The sequence below is a fragment of the Crocuta crocuta genome, unplaced genomic scaffold (assembly GCF_008692635.1).
Source record: "Crocuta crocuta isolate KB4526 unplaced genomic scaffold, BGI_CrCroc_1.0 scaffold234, whole genome shotgun sequence".
NCBI lineage: Eukaryota > Metazoa > Chordata > Mammalia > Carnivora > Hyaenidae > Crocuta > Crocuta crocuta.
The window spans coordinates 2,883,080-2,897,942 of NW_027529647.1; the positions used below are offsets into that span (position 1 = coordinate 2,883,080).

Consider the following 14,863-nt stretch of genomic DNA (forward strand, 5'->3'; position numbering starts at 1 on the left):
GCTCCGCCCTCCGCCCCCGGGGCTCAGGCAGCTCCCTCCCTCTTTCCCCAGGGCGCCCGGAGGCCAGGCGGCATTGCCTATAGCGCTTCTGCAGGGACTCGCCTCAGCCCAGGGTCCTGTCCGGGAGGGGCCAGCAAGCTGGCTGAGGCAGCTGGTCTGGAAGGGGGTGCGTGGCTGAGCTTCAGGACTTCACTGTGTGAATGTGCGTGCGCGCCCGTGTGTGCGTGCATGTGTGTGCGTGATGTACGCGGGCGCACGTCAGTTTCGGGGTTTGCCTAGGTCCCAGTCTGGGTGGGTCTGCGCCCACTGCTGTCCTCCGTAGCGGACCATGGCTGTCTAAGCTCCTGCCCCGGGGCGCCTGGGCGGCTCAGTGGGTTAAGCGTCCGACTCGGTTTCGGCAGGGGTCATGATCTCACGGTTTGTGCGAGTTTGAGCCCTGCGTTGGAATTCATGCTGACAGTTCAGATTCTGCTTGGGATTCTCTCTCCCTCTCTCTGTGCCCCTCCCCCACTCATGCTCACTCCCTCCCTCTCTCTCAAAATAAACAAACTTAAAAAAAATAAGTAAGTAAACCCCTGCCTCTGAGCCTTCATTTGCCTCCAGACCATGACCACAGGCCTGTTCCCGCTGGACCTGGGGGAGGGGAGGGCCGGGATTCCTGTGGCGAGCCCGTGCTCGGGCACCCACACGCAACCTGGCGAACGGGCTTCAGACCCAGCAGGCGGAGGCCACCTGTGGGCCACCTGTGTGTCTGTGTGGGTGCCCCTGAAGTGTCCAGAGCATGTGGGTGACCCAGGGGCACGCATACAAGGGTGTGCCCTGCAGGGAGATGGAGCAGTGACCACTGGGCATCAGGGCAGGAAGGACAAGACCCTCACCCCCACCCCAAGTTTGGGGGAGGGCAGAGAGGGTCCCCATGAGCTGCTCAGCACAAATTGTCAACAGATAGAAGGGTGTGAGCCCATCTCACACACACACCCCCGCCTTCCTCTGTCCCTGCTCTCTCTCGGTGAGAGCCACAGGACGACACCAGCCCCCTGCTGCTTCGTGCCTGTGGGACCCAGACAAGACAACCAATGTCCTCAACCGTCAGTTTCCTCGCCTGTAGAATGGGAACTGTAACTGCCCCTGTTCCCTCCTGGGACAGTATGGTCCTGCGTGTAACTTCTTAGAGATGGACACCTGGAGGACTGAGAGAAGCAGGTGCCCTTGGGAGAAGGGTGGCAGTGACCGTCAAACTGAGGCCAGATGCCAGCTCTGCCAGCCCCTCCCTGTGCTCCGTCAGGCCAAGACCTCTCGCTCATACCCCCACCCTCCTTCAGCAAACAGTTTTATCCAGTTGACACGCTCGGTGCAAGACTGAGGCAGGCAGACAGATGGACAGACAAGGGCCCCAGGGGTAGACACAGCAGTTCAGCTGCTGGTCCAGCCGAGAACCCAGTTATTAATCTCTAGGCCCCAGGACTGGCCACGCAGACAGGTCACAGGCTCACGGGTGCTGGTGAGGACACAGAGAGCCCTGAGCAGAAGGGGTGGAGGGAGGGTGGACTCGAGCCAGGTGGGTCCCTGGCAAGGGGAACATAGACAGTCCCCAGGGAGCAGAACTTGCCGGGAAGAGACCCTGCCTTCCCTCTGGCCCTCATCTCTGACTGCAGGAGGCAGGGGGCCGGGGCAGTGGCCCCCGCGGGGCCGGGCAGCCTCCAATGACAGGGATGGGACCAGAAACCATCAGCCAGGACACACACAATGACAACTACACACGGCCAGGCAGGTGGACACACAGGCTTGGACGCACACGCACGCGCGCACACACGCAGGCATAGAGACCTGTATACTCACACGTACACTGCCCAGCTCACACACACATCCCGGCACGCAGATCTGTCCACACATACACACCTGGGGGTGCAGACCCGTATATTCACACACACAGTCCACACGTATGCGCACACACACATTCACTGATATAAGCACATACAGGGGTACCTTTATTGTGACACCCCTCTGTACACCCAGGCAGATGTGCGCACACATGGGTCACCCCCAGAGGGACCTGTACACACACATACCCAGCTGTGTACACACGCACGTGTTTACACTCACAGGAAAACACTCAGGACCCCCACTTGCATGGGGACGCCCCCCAAGGTGACTGACGCCTCCATCCACTGCACGCTGAAGCCCTAACCAGACTGAAGTGTCAAGGCCGAGGGCGAGGAGCCGCAGTGCGGGCCCCTCCCTGCCAGGGCCCCTCCGCGGTGCAGGACCGAGCTCCCTGAGGGGCAGAGGCGAGGAGGAGGCCTCCGTGGCCACGTCCCCCAGCTCCTAGCCGGAGCCCACGAAGGCCCTGGTGCGACCCCCCGGGCCCGGGCGCACGCAGCGCCGGGAGCCGCGGTCGTTGACGCCCCCCTCGCCAGCTCGGGGAGGGGGCCCAGCGGGGCAGCGGGCCGGGGGCGGGGCGCAGGCACCCACCTGGTGNGGCCGCAGGGCCTGGGGACCCCCCCTCCCTAGGTCTTGCCCCGACTCTGAGCAGCCCCCCTGGCGCCAGCGCCTTTGCCTCCTGTTCCAGGAACATTTATTGAGCACCTACTGTATGCTTGGCACCAAGGCGGGTTCTGGAGGTGGGGGAGGGGTGGAGAAAGGGTCCTCAGGCCGAGGAGCCGCACACACCGGCCAGAGGGTAAGAACAAGAGCCACAGCTCTGCCCGCCATCCTCGGGAAGTGCCCCTGCTACATACACACACCCTGGTGTCCGTGTATCAGGATCCCTCCCGCACCCAGAGCTGCCCTGCACCAAAAGAATCCCAGGGTGGTCCAGGAGACAGAAAGAGGAGTTCCAAAGTGTCGGTGCCGAAGCCATTCCCTATATTCTGGAGGTCAGTGACTGGGCGGCGCCCTGGCCCTCCCGAGGAGACTGTACCTACCGGTGCTGGGAACGTCCATCAAACATTCCCGCCCCAACTTCCCTCTTAGCCTGGGTCCCTCTCGCTTGTGCCCCGGCTCTTCCCAGGCAGAGATGAATGTCCTGAGGACTTTGGCTTGTCATCAGTGCCCGCAGGAGCCGTTCCCGGGAGCCGGCCCCCACCATGCCCCTCTGCCCAGCCCTCCCCTCCCACCGTCCGTCTCCCCTAGCATCTAGCTGTCCCCAGCAGGAGTACCCCTTCCCCCAAGGAGACGAGAACAGAAAACCAGTTCTGCTTTGTTGTGGCTCTGAGTACACTCTATCTGGAACAACCCCAGCGTGCTCAGGCTATTTTACAGACCAGGAAACTGAGTTCTAAGGAGGAATGAGACCCAGGCAAGGTTCCCCAGCTCCTCTTAGGGCAGGGCTGAGAGATGCCAAGTCCACTCTTTACCCTGGAGCTCTTCTGCAGCCTCAGATACGGGAAGCCAGCTGAGCTGCAGGCTCCCCCTCAGCCTGCCCCTCCCCAGCCTGCCGAGCCCCCTGCACATACCTGGTTCCCGGGGCTCAGGCTAAGCCAGCCCAGGCAGTTCCCCATGGGCGCAGAGGCAGGCTCGGCTTGGGCCCGGTGCTTGCCGCTCCTTCTCCCCTCTCCAGTGGCCTGGGCTCCCAGCCTCCGCCCCAGCACCCGCCTCCTGCCCTCCTCTGGGCAGCCTCCTGGGCCGCAGCCCCTTGGGTGTCCACACCCCAGCTGCTGCCCCTAAAAGCCACTTAGGCCAAAGCTGCATGGTTGCCTCCCCACCCCCACCTCTAAGCTCCTGGCTGATGCTGCCATAGGCATCTGTCTGCTTTCCTATCCAGAGGCTGCCTGTCTGGCCTGTGACTGGCCTCCCTGGACCCAACCTGGTGCTGCTGCTCCTGGTGGCTGTGAGGATGGGTGTGGCAGTGCCGTCTACTATATACCATGCCTGATGGGGCTTCCGGGTCACCCGGTAGCAACCAGGACCAGCCAGGACCTGCTAGACTGTAGCTTGGGGCCACACCAGAGTCTAGGGACATGGCTGGATGGGAGACCCCAAGGCTGGGGGCAGAGAAGCTGGGAACCCTTGATCCTCCTTGATCCGAGCCAGGAGGCTCGGACATTTCCTTCCCCCACCCCCCAGAGGACAGACACTCCCAGGATCAGCCACCGGCCCTCTGCCTCCTGCAGCCCAGGACTCAGCCAGTGAGTGAAGGTGGATGGGAACACACCACCACTGCAAGGAGGTGGAATCCGGGGTGTGTGGCCACAGCCAGGGGCCAGGAACACTGCTTTGCAGGGTAACAAAGGAGGACCCAAAGCAAAAAAAGAGCTGAGGAAGTACCAAGGAAGGTAACAGAGTAACAAAGGCGACATCATAGAGTTAATAAAGGGGGTGGGTAACAGCCGCAGAATGACCGCAGCTTGGAAGAACAGCAGGTACATTCCAGAGAGGAGAGGAGCCGGGGAAGAGTGGGGTCCTGACAGCAGAGGCAGGACGGGGTAACCCAGCTGCTCTCCTGGGCAAACCCTCCTATGCCTTCCCCCAGCCTCTGGCTGAGCTAGAAGAGCAGGCAGAGAAACAAGCCAAGGGAACAGCATGGACAAAGGCTCAGAAGAGCAGACGGAAGATGCTCGGGGGCTGTAAGCCGTTGGGGGTCGCTGGGGAATGGGCCCGAAGAAGCTGGCAGCAGGCGGGGAGACCAGGTGGGGGGTGATCCCCACGCCCCGACGCCCTCATCCCACGCCCGTCACCTTGCCACATAGGCCTTGCGACAGGGGGGAGCGTAGACCTTTCTCGGGGCTTCCAGAAGCCCGCCTGGTGTATGGGCTCCGGGCTCGGCTACCCCCAGCGGCGACGCCCCCGCGGTGGGCGGGGCCGAGGCGGGGACTCGGGTGGGGCCGTGGGCTGAGGCCCGGNGGCCTGCGGGGTGGAGCCGTTGGTCTGACGCCCCGGCAGTGGCCCAGAGCTTCCCGGGCCGGCGCCGCCTCCCTAATGGGCACTAATGGCCCCACGGGATGACAGGACCTCGCTGACGGCCTCCTCCCTCGGACTTCGCCAGGCTTCTCTCCAGAGCTCGAAACTGGAGCAGGCGGGGGACCAGTGCGACGGAAGCTGATGAGAACGAGAGACCCAGAGACGAAAGGGGGAGAGAAGGGGAGAACCGCGACGACCACCGAGGGGNGGGCTGGCCCCGGCCCCGCCCCTCTGGCTCCAACCCGCCTCTGCCGCGCGCGGCTGGACGCAGATTAGAGTGGGCCCGGCGCCCCGGGGCTCCATGCACTGCAGGGGCACAGGGGTGCACGTAGGTGGTAGGCAGGGAAGCTGGGCCTCTGCCAAGCCCCTAATCGGCACCGCTCTTTCACCTTGGACGTGGCGCCAACCTTTCTGGACTGGGGGACCTCCATGCAATGTGACATCTAGGGTCTCACCAACTGTTCGAGTACTTGTGACCAAACATATGCAGCCACTTGGCACCAGGCGCTGGTGAGCACTGGGAAAACATCGCTTAGATCCAAGGGCAAGCCCAGGACTGGCACAGCCCTTGAGGAGGGCATTTAAACATGGCCCGAGGCCCCGGAGTCCTTCATCACGAGGGACCCTGGGGCTACTCTGAAATCTGCCCAGAGTTCCTGCAGTGTGGGGGAGGGGGGAGGGAGCCAGGAGACTGGCGGACGGGGCAGCCCTGGACTTTGTGCACGTGGCATATGGACTTTGGGCCATCAGTGGTGGAGAGCCCTTGAGGTGTTTTGCACTGGAAGTGATAAGGTCAGGAAACACATGTTGTGAAAGACCTAGTTTGGCAGGATCAGGACTGGATTTGGAGTGCAGAGTGTGTTGACCTGAGGAGGCAGGTGGCTGCCCCTTCCCTCACTTCTGATCCTGAATCAGAGTCAGTAAATTCGGGGATCGGTAGGGATTCCCGACTTTGGCTCAGGTCATGATCTCTCAGGGTTCGTGAGTTTGAGCCCCACATGGGGCTCTGTGCTGGCAGCTCAGGGGCTGGAGCCTGCTTTGGATTCTGTGTCTCCCTCTTTTTCTTTCTCTCCTTCAAAAATAAACATTAAAAATTTTAAAAAAATGATAAATCAGGGGTTGGCAAGAATTGGGAGGGTGGAGTAAAAAAGAATGCCCACATTAGGGGACCAAGTGGAGAGAAGGATGCACCCAGGAGATAAGAAAGAATTGCCAGTAAGGAGAGATGGGGGCTTCCAGAGGCCAAGGGGAATGTGGGGGCCCGTTCTATGCGGGCTTCTGGAAGTTAGCTGGCTTGACAGGCATGGGACACCCCTCTTCCAGTCCTTGCTGGATGCCCCAAGGGAAGACTTTGCCACATGGTCAAGGGAGGGCTCCGGGGGGCAGACAGCATCAGGGCACAGCAAACAGGCACTTCGAGGTCCAGTCTAGGACAGTTGTGTGTGTCAGAGCCCACACTGAAGAGGGTTGACGAGGGAGCAGAAGGGTGGAGGGGCCCAGGCACTTGGGAACACAGGCTCTAAGGGGGCCCAGGTGGTGGGAGGCCCTTATTCAAGATGGCAGAGCACATTTACATGGAGCCGGTAACTGGAAACGTGGAGGGGATTGGAGAGGGAAGAAGCAAGGGGCCCTTCCTCCCTAGGAGGAGAGCACAGCCTGAAGAAGGGGCACAAAGGAGATGGCGGTTGAAATGAATCCGGGAGATGGGGGAAAGGCTTGGTGGGCTGGGAAGCTGGGGTGGGGTTCGTGTTCAGCTGGTAGGGTGCGAGTGCCGCTCTCTGCTTCCTGGTGGACGGCAGCAGGACCCAGGGGCTGACTTGCGCCCACCTCCCATGAGGCCTCTCCCCTCCCTGGGACCTGGTCTGATGACCCCACCCCCAAATAGGCAGCACTAGCAGGGAAGGGAGAAGGGGACCTAGGTCCAAGCAATGTCTCTGCCTCTGTCCCCCCCTTCTGCTCCCCAAGCACTTACGGCTGGACATGATGAGGAGGGAGCATCCCCTGGCCCAGGGAGAAGGCTTCTGATACGTGCCAGGGCGTGGGTGCAGCTGTTTATGCCAAAGCTAGGAGCCAAGTACACATCGCAGAGGAAAGGGGTCACACGTGGGGACACATGAACCAGGCAAATTTATTGACCAGAGCTGTGAGCCCTGGAGGACTCATCACTCTGCCTGGATCAGAAGAGGCGTTGCCAGCAGGGGCTTCGCTCAGGACAGCCCTGGAGAGAGGTGGGGTCCTGCCAACGCGGGTCGCTGGCAGACCGTGGCTGAGCAGGAGACTCTCCGAAGGCTCTAGAAAGAACAGAGCAGGACTTGGAGGACAGGGCTGTGCGCCCTCCACTACCCTCCCCCCCAACAGACACAACGCCCCCAAGGCTGGAAAGGGTGAGACTCTCCAGGTAAAGCCTTTCTCCCTAAGAAGTGTGCGCTAGGAAAGTCGTGGGGTGCCTCGTGGGATGGCGAGCGTGCGCTCCCGTGTCAGATCCCCCCAGACGTCCTCGCCCCCTTCCTCTCCCTTCGTACCTGGCCTGCTCCGCGGAGGTCCAGGAACCGGCGCCCAGCCCTGGCTCCAGGCGCGGCGCGGGCACGGGGGCGCGCCGGCTCCGCGGCGCACTGACCCGGAGCCCCGCACGGGGGTGCCTGCGTCCTGCCTCCAGCAGCTCCCGAACCCCGGAGGGCAGCGGAAGAGCACCGCGGGGGGCACGCGCCGGAGCGGGGGTGTCGCTGGCAGCTGGCCCCTGCGCCGACGCGCCCAGGCCCTGGGTGCCCGGGGCCAGGGGTCCGGCCCNGCCCCTGCTCGTCCCCGCGGGACCCGCTGCGCTCCCCGAGGAGGGAGAAGAGGGACCCAAGCTGCTGTGGCAGGGACGTGGGTGGGTCATCAGAACACTTCTCCGCATGGGTCGGCCTTCAGCTAGAACTCATCTTGACCTTCCGCTGGCGGTGCCCCGCTCTCCCCCCACACGGGCTGCTCTGCTTCCTCCTCCCCCCGAGGAGAATGGGGTGCCCCCTCCAGCAGAGCTCTTGCAGGCTGGGCACCAGCCGAGGAAAGACTGGGAGGCTGGAAGAGCCCTCTGCGTCATTCGAGAACCCTCCGCGAATCTCCTCCCTGAGGGCTCTCCTGGCACCCACACAGCTCTTGAATCTGTCCCCTACCCCTTCAGGTCCCTTCCCGTCCCCACTTGTGCCCACCATCCCACTTCCCAGCTGCAACTGGGTGCTTGAAACCACAAGTTCAGCCACGTGGCGCCCTCCCTGAGATGGTTAGCGGTTCTCTGCCGCTTCCAGAATCAAAAGAAGCCTCTCTCATCCCACAGCCCTGGCTTGGGCAGGATAAGGCCCTGTGGCCCTCCAGCTTGCTTTCTGGTCGTGACCACCCCCCCCAACCACCACCACTTTCTCTGGCCAGTCTCAATCTTTCTCCCTTACCCAGCAACCTATGGCTCTGCCCACCTCTGCACTTCCGTGCCTGGAACATCCTTCCCTTCCTTCCCAACCTGGCCAACTCCTACCCATCATTCAGGATTCCTGTCGTGTGAATGGCCCCCTTGAGTATTCCTCTGTGGCCATATGGGCTAAAAACTCCTAGGGGGCAGAGCCTGACCCATTCTTGCCCGAGTCCCAGCCCAAGAAGGACACAGCCCTCAAAGAATCCGACCTCATCGCACCCCCAGCAACCCCAACACTCCTGGAACAGCTAGATCCCAGACACCAGGGGTCCCGAAATGTCTTACTTTGATCTCCTAACAACCCCACAGAGGTAGGAGGATTCTTTTTCTAAAGTGTGTTTGTTTATGTGAGCTACACACCTGGCGTAGAGCCCAAGGTGGGGCTTGAACTCAAGACCCTGAGATCAAGACCCGAGCTGGGATCAAGAGACAGATGCTTAACCGATTGAGCCCCCCAGGCTCCCCGGAGATTTTACTTTTTTAAGTACTCTCTACACCCAACGCAGGGATTGAACTCACAACACTGAGATCAAGAGTCGCATGCTCCAATGACTGAGCCAGCCAGGCGCCCTGAGCCCTGAGGTGGGACAATTACTGACCCCATTTACCAGCGGGGAAAGTTAAGGCACCAGGAAAACGGACTTGTTTAGATCACCTGCTGGGTAACCAGTGGAGCGAGTGAGCTCCAACCTAGACCCCCAGCCTGGCAGCCCCAGGTTGGGAGCCTGAGCTGAAGTTCTCCACAGAAACTGCCCCTCCCCCTCTGCCTGTCTCTTTAGCAAAAGGGAAGGGGTGGCTCTGGGGTGAAGGGAACAAAGTCTGGGCCTGTCCTTCCTCCCAGGTCTCCATGCCGAGGGACCACCGAGGGGCGGGGGTGGGGTGGGGTGGTCAGAAGCAGCCGCGGCCCTCTCCCAGGGCCCTGCAGAACAGGGGAGAAGCAGGCCCTGAGGCCCGCTGTGCCGCGCTGGGTGGTGGTGGGTGTGGGGTAAGTGTGTGCGCCTCAGCCTCTCCTGTCTGCTTCTTCATGTGCAAACTGGGAACCATAATGGCCGCTCATCGGCTTGCTGTGAACATGAACTCAGGCGTGGGTGTTGGCACCGTGCCTGGCACATAGTAGGTGCTAAAAAAAATGGTCGTGCAGGGGCGCCTGGGTGGCTGAGTCGGTTAAGCATTCGACTTTGGCTCAGGTCATGGTCTCCCGGTTCATGAGTTCGAGCCCCGCGTCAGATTCTGTGCTGACGACTCGGAGCCTGAAGCCTGCTTCGGATTCTGTCTCCCCTCCTCTCTCTCTGTCCCTCCCCTGCTCATGCTATCAAAAATAAACATTTAAAAGTTTGAAAAATTAAAATTAAAAAATGGTTGTGGCTACTACCTCTCGCTGCTACTCTTCCAGAGGCTGGCCAGCCTCCTAAACTGTTGGTAAAAACACTTGTGACGGAGGGGTGAGGGGCAGGCGCTGGAGGGTAGTGGGCGCAGAGGGAGCCGTGGGCGCGCCTGGAGGGCCGCAGGGACCGGGGAGCCTCGTGGAAAGCAGCCTCCCCCGGGGCCCTTAAGGGGCCTGGAGAGCCCTCTGGAGTGGGCGGTGGGCGGCTCCGCAGCACGACGCGCTGCCAGGGTCCTCCCTGCTAAGCGTACTTGGGGGCCCCTGGAGCCCCCCGGGGACTGCAGGGAGGCGTCAGCACAGGATGGCTGTGGCCAGGCGGTAAGGGGGTCTCCGTGGCGGTTAGGACACTGAAGTCCAGCTGCAAGTACCAGCACAGACAAAGCCCCAAAACATGACCCTGAAGAAAGAGGAAAGTACCCTGCACAATGATGTTCGGTCGATAACTGAAGATTAACCCCCTGCCACCCATCCCGCTTGTTTATGGCTGTGAAGCTGAGAAGGAAAATGTCACAGTGGGAATGAGGGACGAAGGCCAGGCGGAGAGGAAGAGGGGCTCCTGTCAGATGCAGGGGTGCAGAAGGCCGGGGGGGAGGGAGCCCAGGGCCCGGTGGGGGGAGCAGAGCACACAATAGTCCTGGGGACTCCCAATTTAGGGTACAGAGGAGGGCTCTGTGCGCTGCCCAGCCCTGAACTCAGGGACCCGATGACAAGGGCCTTCTGCCCTCTGACCCCCACCAGGGGTCTGGAGTCAAAGCTGCACCATGGGAGGAGGGGAGGAGGTGACGCCCATGGCCCTGAGAGCTGACCCTCCTCTGTGGGGCTTGCCTCTCCCTTCATCCACCCAACCACCCCCTAGAAACCAAGGGAATAGGGCTTTGCACGGTCTCAGAGCTACCTTTCCCCCGCAGGGCAGCAAGCTCCGTGGGCCAGGACCACGTCTTCCGCACACTCAGCCTCAACACGGGCCACAGAGCCCTGCCCCAACAGGAACCCCATCCTAAGGACGCAGTGATGGAGCAACTTCCTGTTCTGCCTTATTACTTTTTAATGTTTCATTTATTTATTTTCAGAGAGAGACAGAGGGTGTTAACCAGGGAAGGACAGAGAGAGGGAGACACAGAATCGGAAGCAGCTCCAGGCTCCAAGCTGTCAGCACAGAGCCCGACACGGGGCTCGAACCCTTGACACGCGAGGTCATAACCTGAGCTGAAGTCAGACGCTCCACCAACTGAGCCACCCAGGTGCCCTGTCTTATTATTTTCAATTACTAATTTCCATCAAAGTAATTTACATTGTAAATTAAATGCTAGTAGGACAGAAAGATTAAGTGTCCCCAACCCACCCGTTCACACCCCAGTCCTGCTCTACAGAGGCAACTGCTTACAAGTCCTTCAGCTGTTACTTCTAGTTTTGCACTTCGATTTAAAAAGCATAAACTTAAATCCTCTTCTAAAAAAAATCAGTGGGTTTCGTTTGTTTGTTTGTTTCAAAAGAGAGAACACGAACAGGGGAGAGGGACAGAGGGAGAGAGAATCCCAACCAGGCTCCTAGCTCAGCATGGAGCCCAACATGGGGCTCGATCCCACGACTCTGGGATCATGACCAGAGCAGAAATCGAGTCAAACGCTGGACCGAGTGAGCCATCCAGGCATCCCTCAGCGGTCTTTTCAAGGGGGCATAACATACTTCAAGCGTGCACATCTCAACAACTGCATTTGTTAGGTATGCAGACGTCTGTGTGCCCACAGCCCGCAGCAAGACGGAAGAGGCTTCAGCTCCCCAGGGCGCTCCCTCTGCCCCCTCCCAGCCAGAAGCCGCCAGCGTAACGGATGGCCTCACTAGGGCGCCTCACCCTCGGCACTGCCCACAGCCGTGGGTGCTCCCCTGGGCCCCGTCGGATGGGCAGCAGCATCCCTGGCCTTTACTCATCTGGACAGGCAGAGTAACAGCCCCGCCCCCAGCCACCCGCACCTGACGTATCCCGGAACCCGCGCACTCTTACCGCATAAGGGGACGAGGCATTGAACCTGCAGATGAAGTTAGGAATGCTCCTCAGTTGACTTTAATATAAGCAGATGGGCCTGAATCATTCACAGGGGCCCAACGTCCCCTGGAGGGAGGGAGGGAGGGAGGCGGGGTCAGGGAAGGGGTGGGGACAAGCCTCGGGCACCAGGCACCTTGCAAAACTGCCCCCAACGGAGAACCACAGACCCTTAGAGTGTAAACTGCTACTTTCGATGTATCCGTTGTAGGCAGCACCACAAGGCCCTCTACACATTTGGATGAAGCTTCGGCCCTCTCTCACCCCGATAAGCCCACTTTCCGTCCCTCCACCCCTCTACTAGGATTTTACCGTAATGTTTGGCCAACTCACCAGTCAGCGTGCACGTTTTCACGGCCACGTAAATACGGTTCGCTGCTAAGCCAAGCACTGTGCTGTGGTTCCGTTTCCTTTTTGACCGATTGCTTATTACTTTTTTCTTCTTTTGCTTGTTTTTCTCTATATTTTGCTACTTTCCCCCAAAGGCTGAGAAGCAGGTCGAACTCCTTGCAGTAACTTGTCCTGATTCTCAAGCGCGTGAGGGCACCCGATGAGTTCCATGTTTATTCTGGAGGCCTCCCTGGGGGAGGTGGCAGCCTCCCGCTCCCAGCTGCACACCCCCTTTCTCTCACAGGGGGCTACTCAGGAGCCTTGGCCCAGGCATCACCCACACGTCGCCGCGGCCCTCACCTGGGCTGGAACCCGTGGTCTGGATGCCAGGTCATCGTCCAACTGACCTTCCCTAACATTTTGGGAGACGTGAACCCTCTGGTCACTTTATGGGCGCTAAATATGTTGTCCTTTTTATGGCAGCGGCTTTGTGCCTAGCGGCAAGATTTTCTGGGCATAGAATTTGTGCCTGGATATCCTAGTTCCTCAGAAATCTGACGGAATTCCTAGCTTCCAGTGTTCCAGGAGCGAAGTCTGATTCTCCCTCCTCCCCTCCCCTTCCCTAAAGCTCTGGGGGAGGGGCGGGGGGGCGCGGGGATCTTCGCTTTGTCACTTTGTCGCTTTGTCTGCAGCCCTCCTGTGCCTCTGGTGTGCCTGGTGTCACTCGCGGACGGCCTTGCTTCCTTGCCTGGGCCCCTTCAGTAGGAGACTCTGTCCCTGAGCTGTGGCCTGTGTTGCCTCAGTCTTTGATAATTTCCGCCTCTCCATTTTCTGTGTTCTCTCTGAAGTTCCGATTAATTACATATCACACCTTCTAGAGAAAGAGTTCTGTCCTCTTCACTTTCCGCCTGTCTTTTTGTTCTGCTCCCCGGGAGATTTCTTCAACTGCATCTTCCCGTTTTGCTCTTGAATTTTCAGTTACATTTTTTAATTTCTAACAGCTCTTTCTCGTTCTCATTTGTTTTGTGCTTGTTATCATTCAAGGCATCCTATCCTCACTTCGTGGAAGCAGTATCTTTCCTGGAAATATCAAAGAGAGCTCTTTCTTTTTTTAATGTTTATTTATTTATTTTGAGAGCGAAATCAGGGAAGGGGCAGAAAGAGAGGGAGAGAGAGAATCCCAAGCAGGCTCTGCCAGTACAGAGCCTGATGCAGGGCTCGAACACACAAACCATGAGATCATGACCTGAGCCGAAACCAAGAGTCTTAACTGACTGAGCCACCCAGGTGCCCCTCCTTTTTTTATTTGTTTTTAGTTTTTAAGTAGCCTCCACACCCAACACGGGGCCGGAATTCACCACAGATCAGGAGTCATGTGCTGCAGTGACTGAGCCAGCCGAGCACCTCAAATACAGCTCTTTCTAAAGCTTCCTTTTGCTCTCTGGGTCTGCTTATTCTGGCCCGTCTTCCACACTGCGGGTTTTCCTCCTGAGTCTGGAGATCTTTGACTGTCTGTCACCATGTATGAGTGAGACCTGGATACTTCCTGTGTGCGGGCGGGGCTTGTTGGATGATGGGCTTCACTGTAGGAATGACTTTTCATTCTGTGATGCAGTGGGAAGGGAAACTTTTCTCTGGGGCTGGTCAGTTTCTCCAGCGGCAAGTCTCCTATTGACAGCAAGCGGTAGGGTGGGAGGGACTGGATACAGAAATCAGGGCGGGGGAGGAGGGCCCAGGTTCCTGGGTTCGATGCACTGACTTGCAGACACTGGGGTTTCCAGTTCCCTGTCTGCTCACACACAGTGAAGCTTCTTTCTTATCAGGGTTCCCTCCAAAGGTCTTAATGATGGTTTGTAAAAGAAGTCAGTCATGCCGTCATCTTCCTGTCGTTCTAAAATATGTTTACATCTTTCACTTGCTGCTTCGCTTCCTGTTCTCTTTGTCCTTGTGGACCGAAAGTTTTATTCCTTTACTGTCGTTTAATGAGCTTTTGCGAGAGTCGGATGGCATCTGCATGCGGCAAAGCCACCAGATTTACTTGTTGTGATGATTCCTGTTTTACAACTGAGGAAGCCAAGGGTTTGGTGAGCCATTCAAGTTCACCAGCAAGTAAGTGGCTGGACTGGGGTTTCCGGCCCATTTCTGACTGATTCTAAAGTCCCCGCTTGGGGAGCCTGGCCGGTTCAGTCGGTGGAGCACCTGACTCTTCATCTCAAGGTCCTGAGTTCCAGCCCCATGTTAGGTGTGGTGCCTACTTAAAAAATTAAAAAAATAAAAAAATGAAAAGTGTCACCTGGCTGGCTCTCAATCTCAGGGTTGTGAGTTCAAGCCCCACGTTGGGTTTGAAACCTCTACGAAATGAAACCTATCCAAAAAAATAACAATAATAAAAAATAAAGTCCAGACTCGTTCCCGACAACACACTGCCTTTTTTATACAAGGCTTCAGATCTGACCCGTCTCCTTCGAGGACAGAAGGGAGGTCCGGTGTGTGCCCGGCCCCCAAGGGTAGGGAGAAAGCCCCCTCCAGGCTCAGCTGGGTGGGCCCGGGGAAGACGGCGTGTTCCCTGCCGGGAGGCCGCCCCTGTCTCGGGGATGGATGTCACCAAAACCGTCTTTTCTGCTAAGGATTTGCAGAAAACCGTTACCTGGGGAGGGGGTGGCGGTGCGGGCTGGAGAGCAATGCTGAGCTCCGCGGGACGTCGGGGTCGCTCTGCGTGTCCCGGCGACACGGGAGGCGCTTGCACGCCAGCACGGCCCTTCCG

General features: G+C 59.0%; 1 protein-coding gene and 1 long non-coding RNA gene across 5 annotated transcripts in view; both read right to left on the reverse strand.

Annotated features, from left to right (window-relative positions):
• Nucleotides 1-3,827, reverse strand: part of NHERF2 (NHERF family PDZ scaffold protein 2) — an 11,388-nt gene extending 7,561 nt beyond the window's left edge. The window contains exon 1 of one of the 3 annotated variants that reach the window (XM_077762643.1): nt 3,456-3,827. In XM_077762643.1, coding sequence (XP_077618769.1) covers nt 3,456-3,500 — 45 coding nt within the window. In that variant the 5' untranslated portion in view covers nt 3,501-3,827. The remainder of the gene's footprint in view (nt 1-3,455) is intronic. The other 2 variants (XM_077762640.1, XM_077762641.1) reach the window with 2 other exon arrangements.
• Nucleotides 3,828-7,007: 3,180 nt separating this feature from the next.
• Nucleotides 7,008-14,723, reverse strand: LOC144230354 (uncharacterized). 2 transcript variants are annotated; one of them, XR_013334755.1, is made up of 3 exons: nt 12,103-14,710; nt 11,731-11,838; nt 7,008-7,190 (listed from the first exon to the last, which is right to left on the reverse strand). It is a non-coding gene; the product is annotated as an uncharacterized LOC144230354 (long non-coding RNA). The 2 variants fall into 2 exon arrangements; XR_013334754.1 differs by lacking the exon at nt 11,731-11,838 and having other exon boundaries at nt 12,103-14,723.
• Nucleotides 14,724-14,863: the final 140 nt, after the last annotated feature.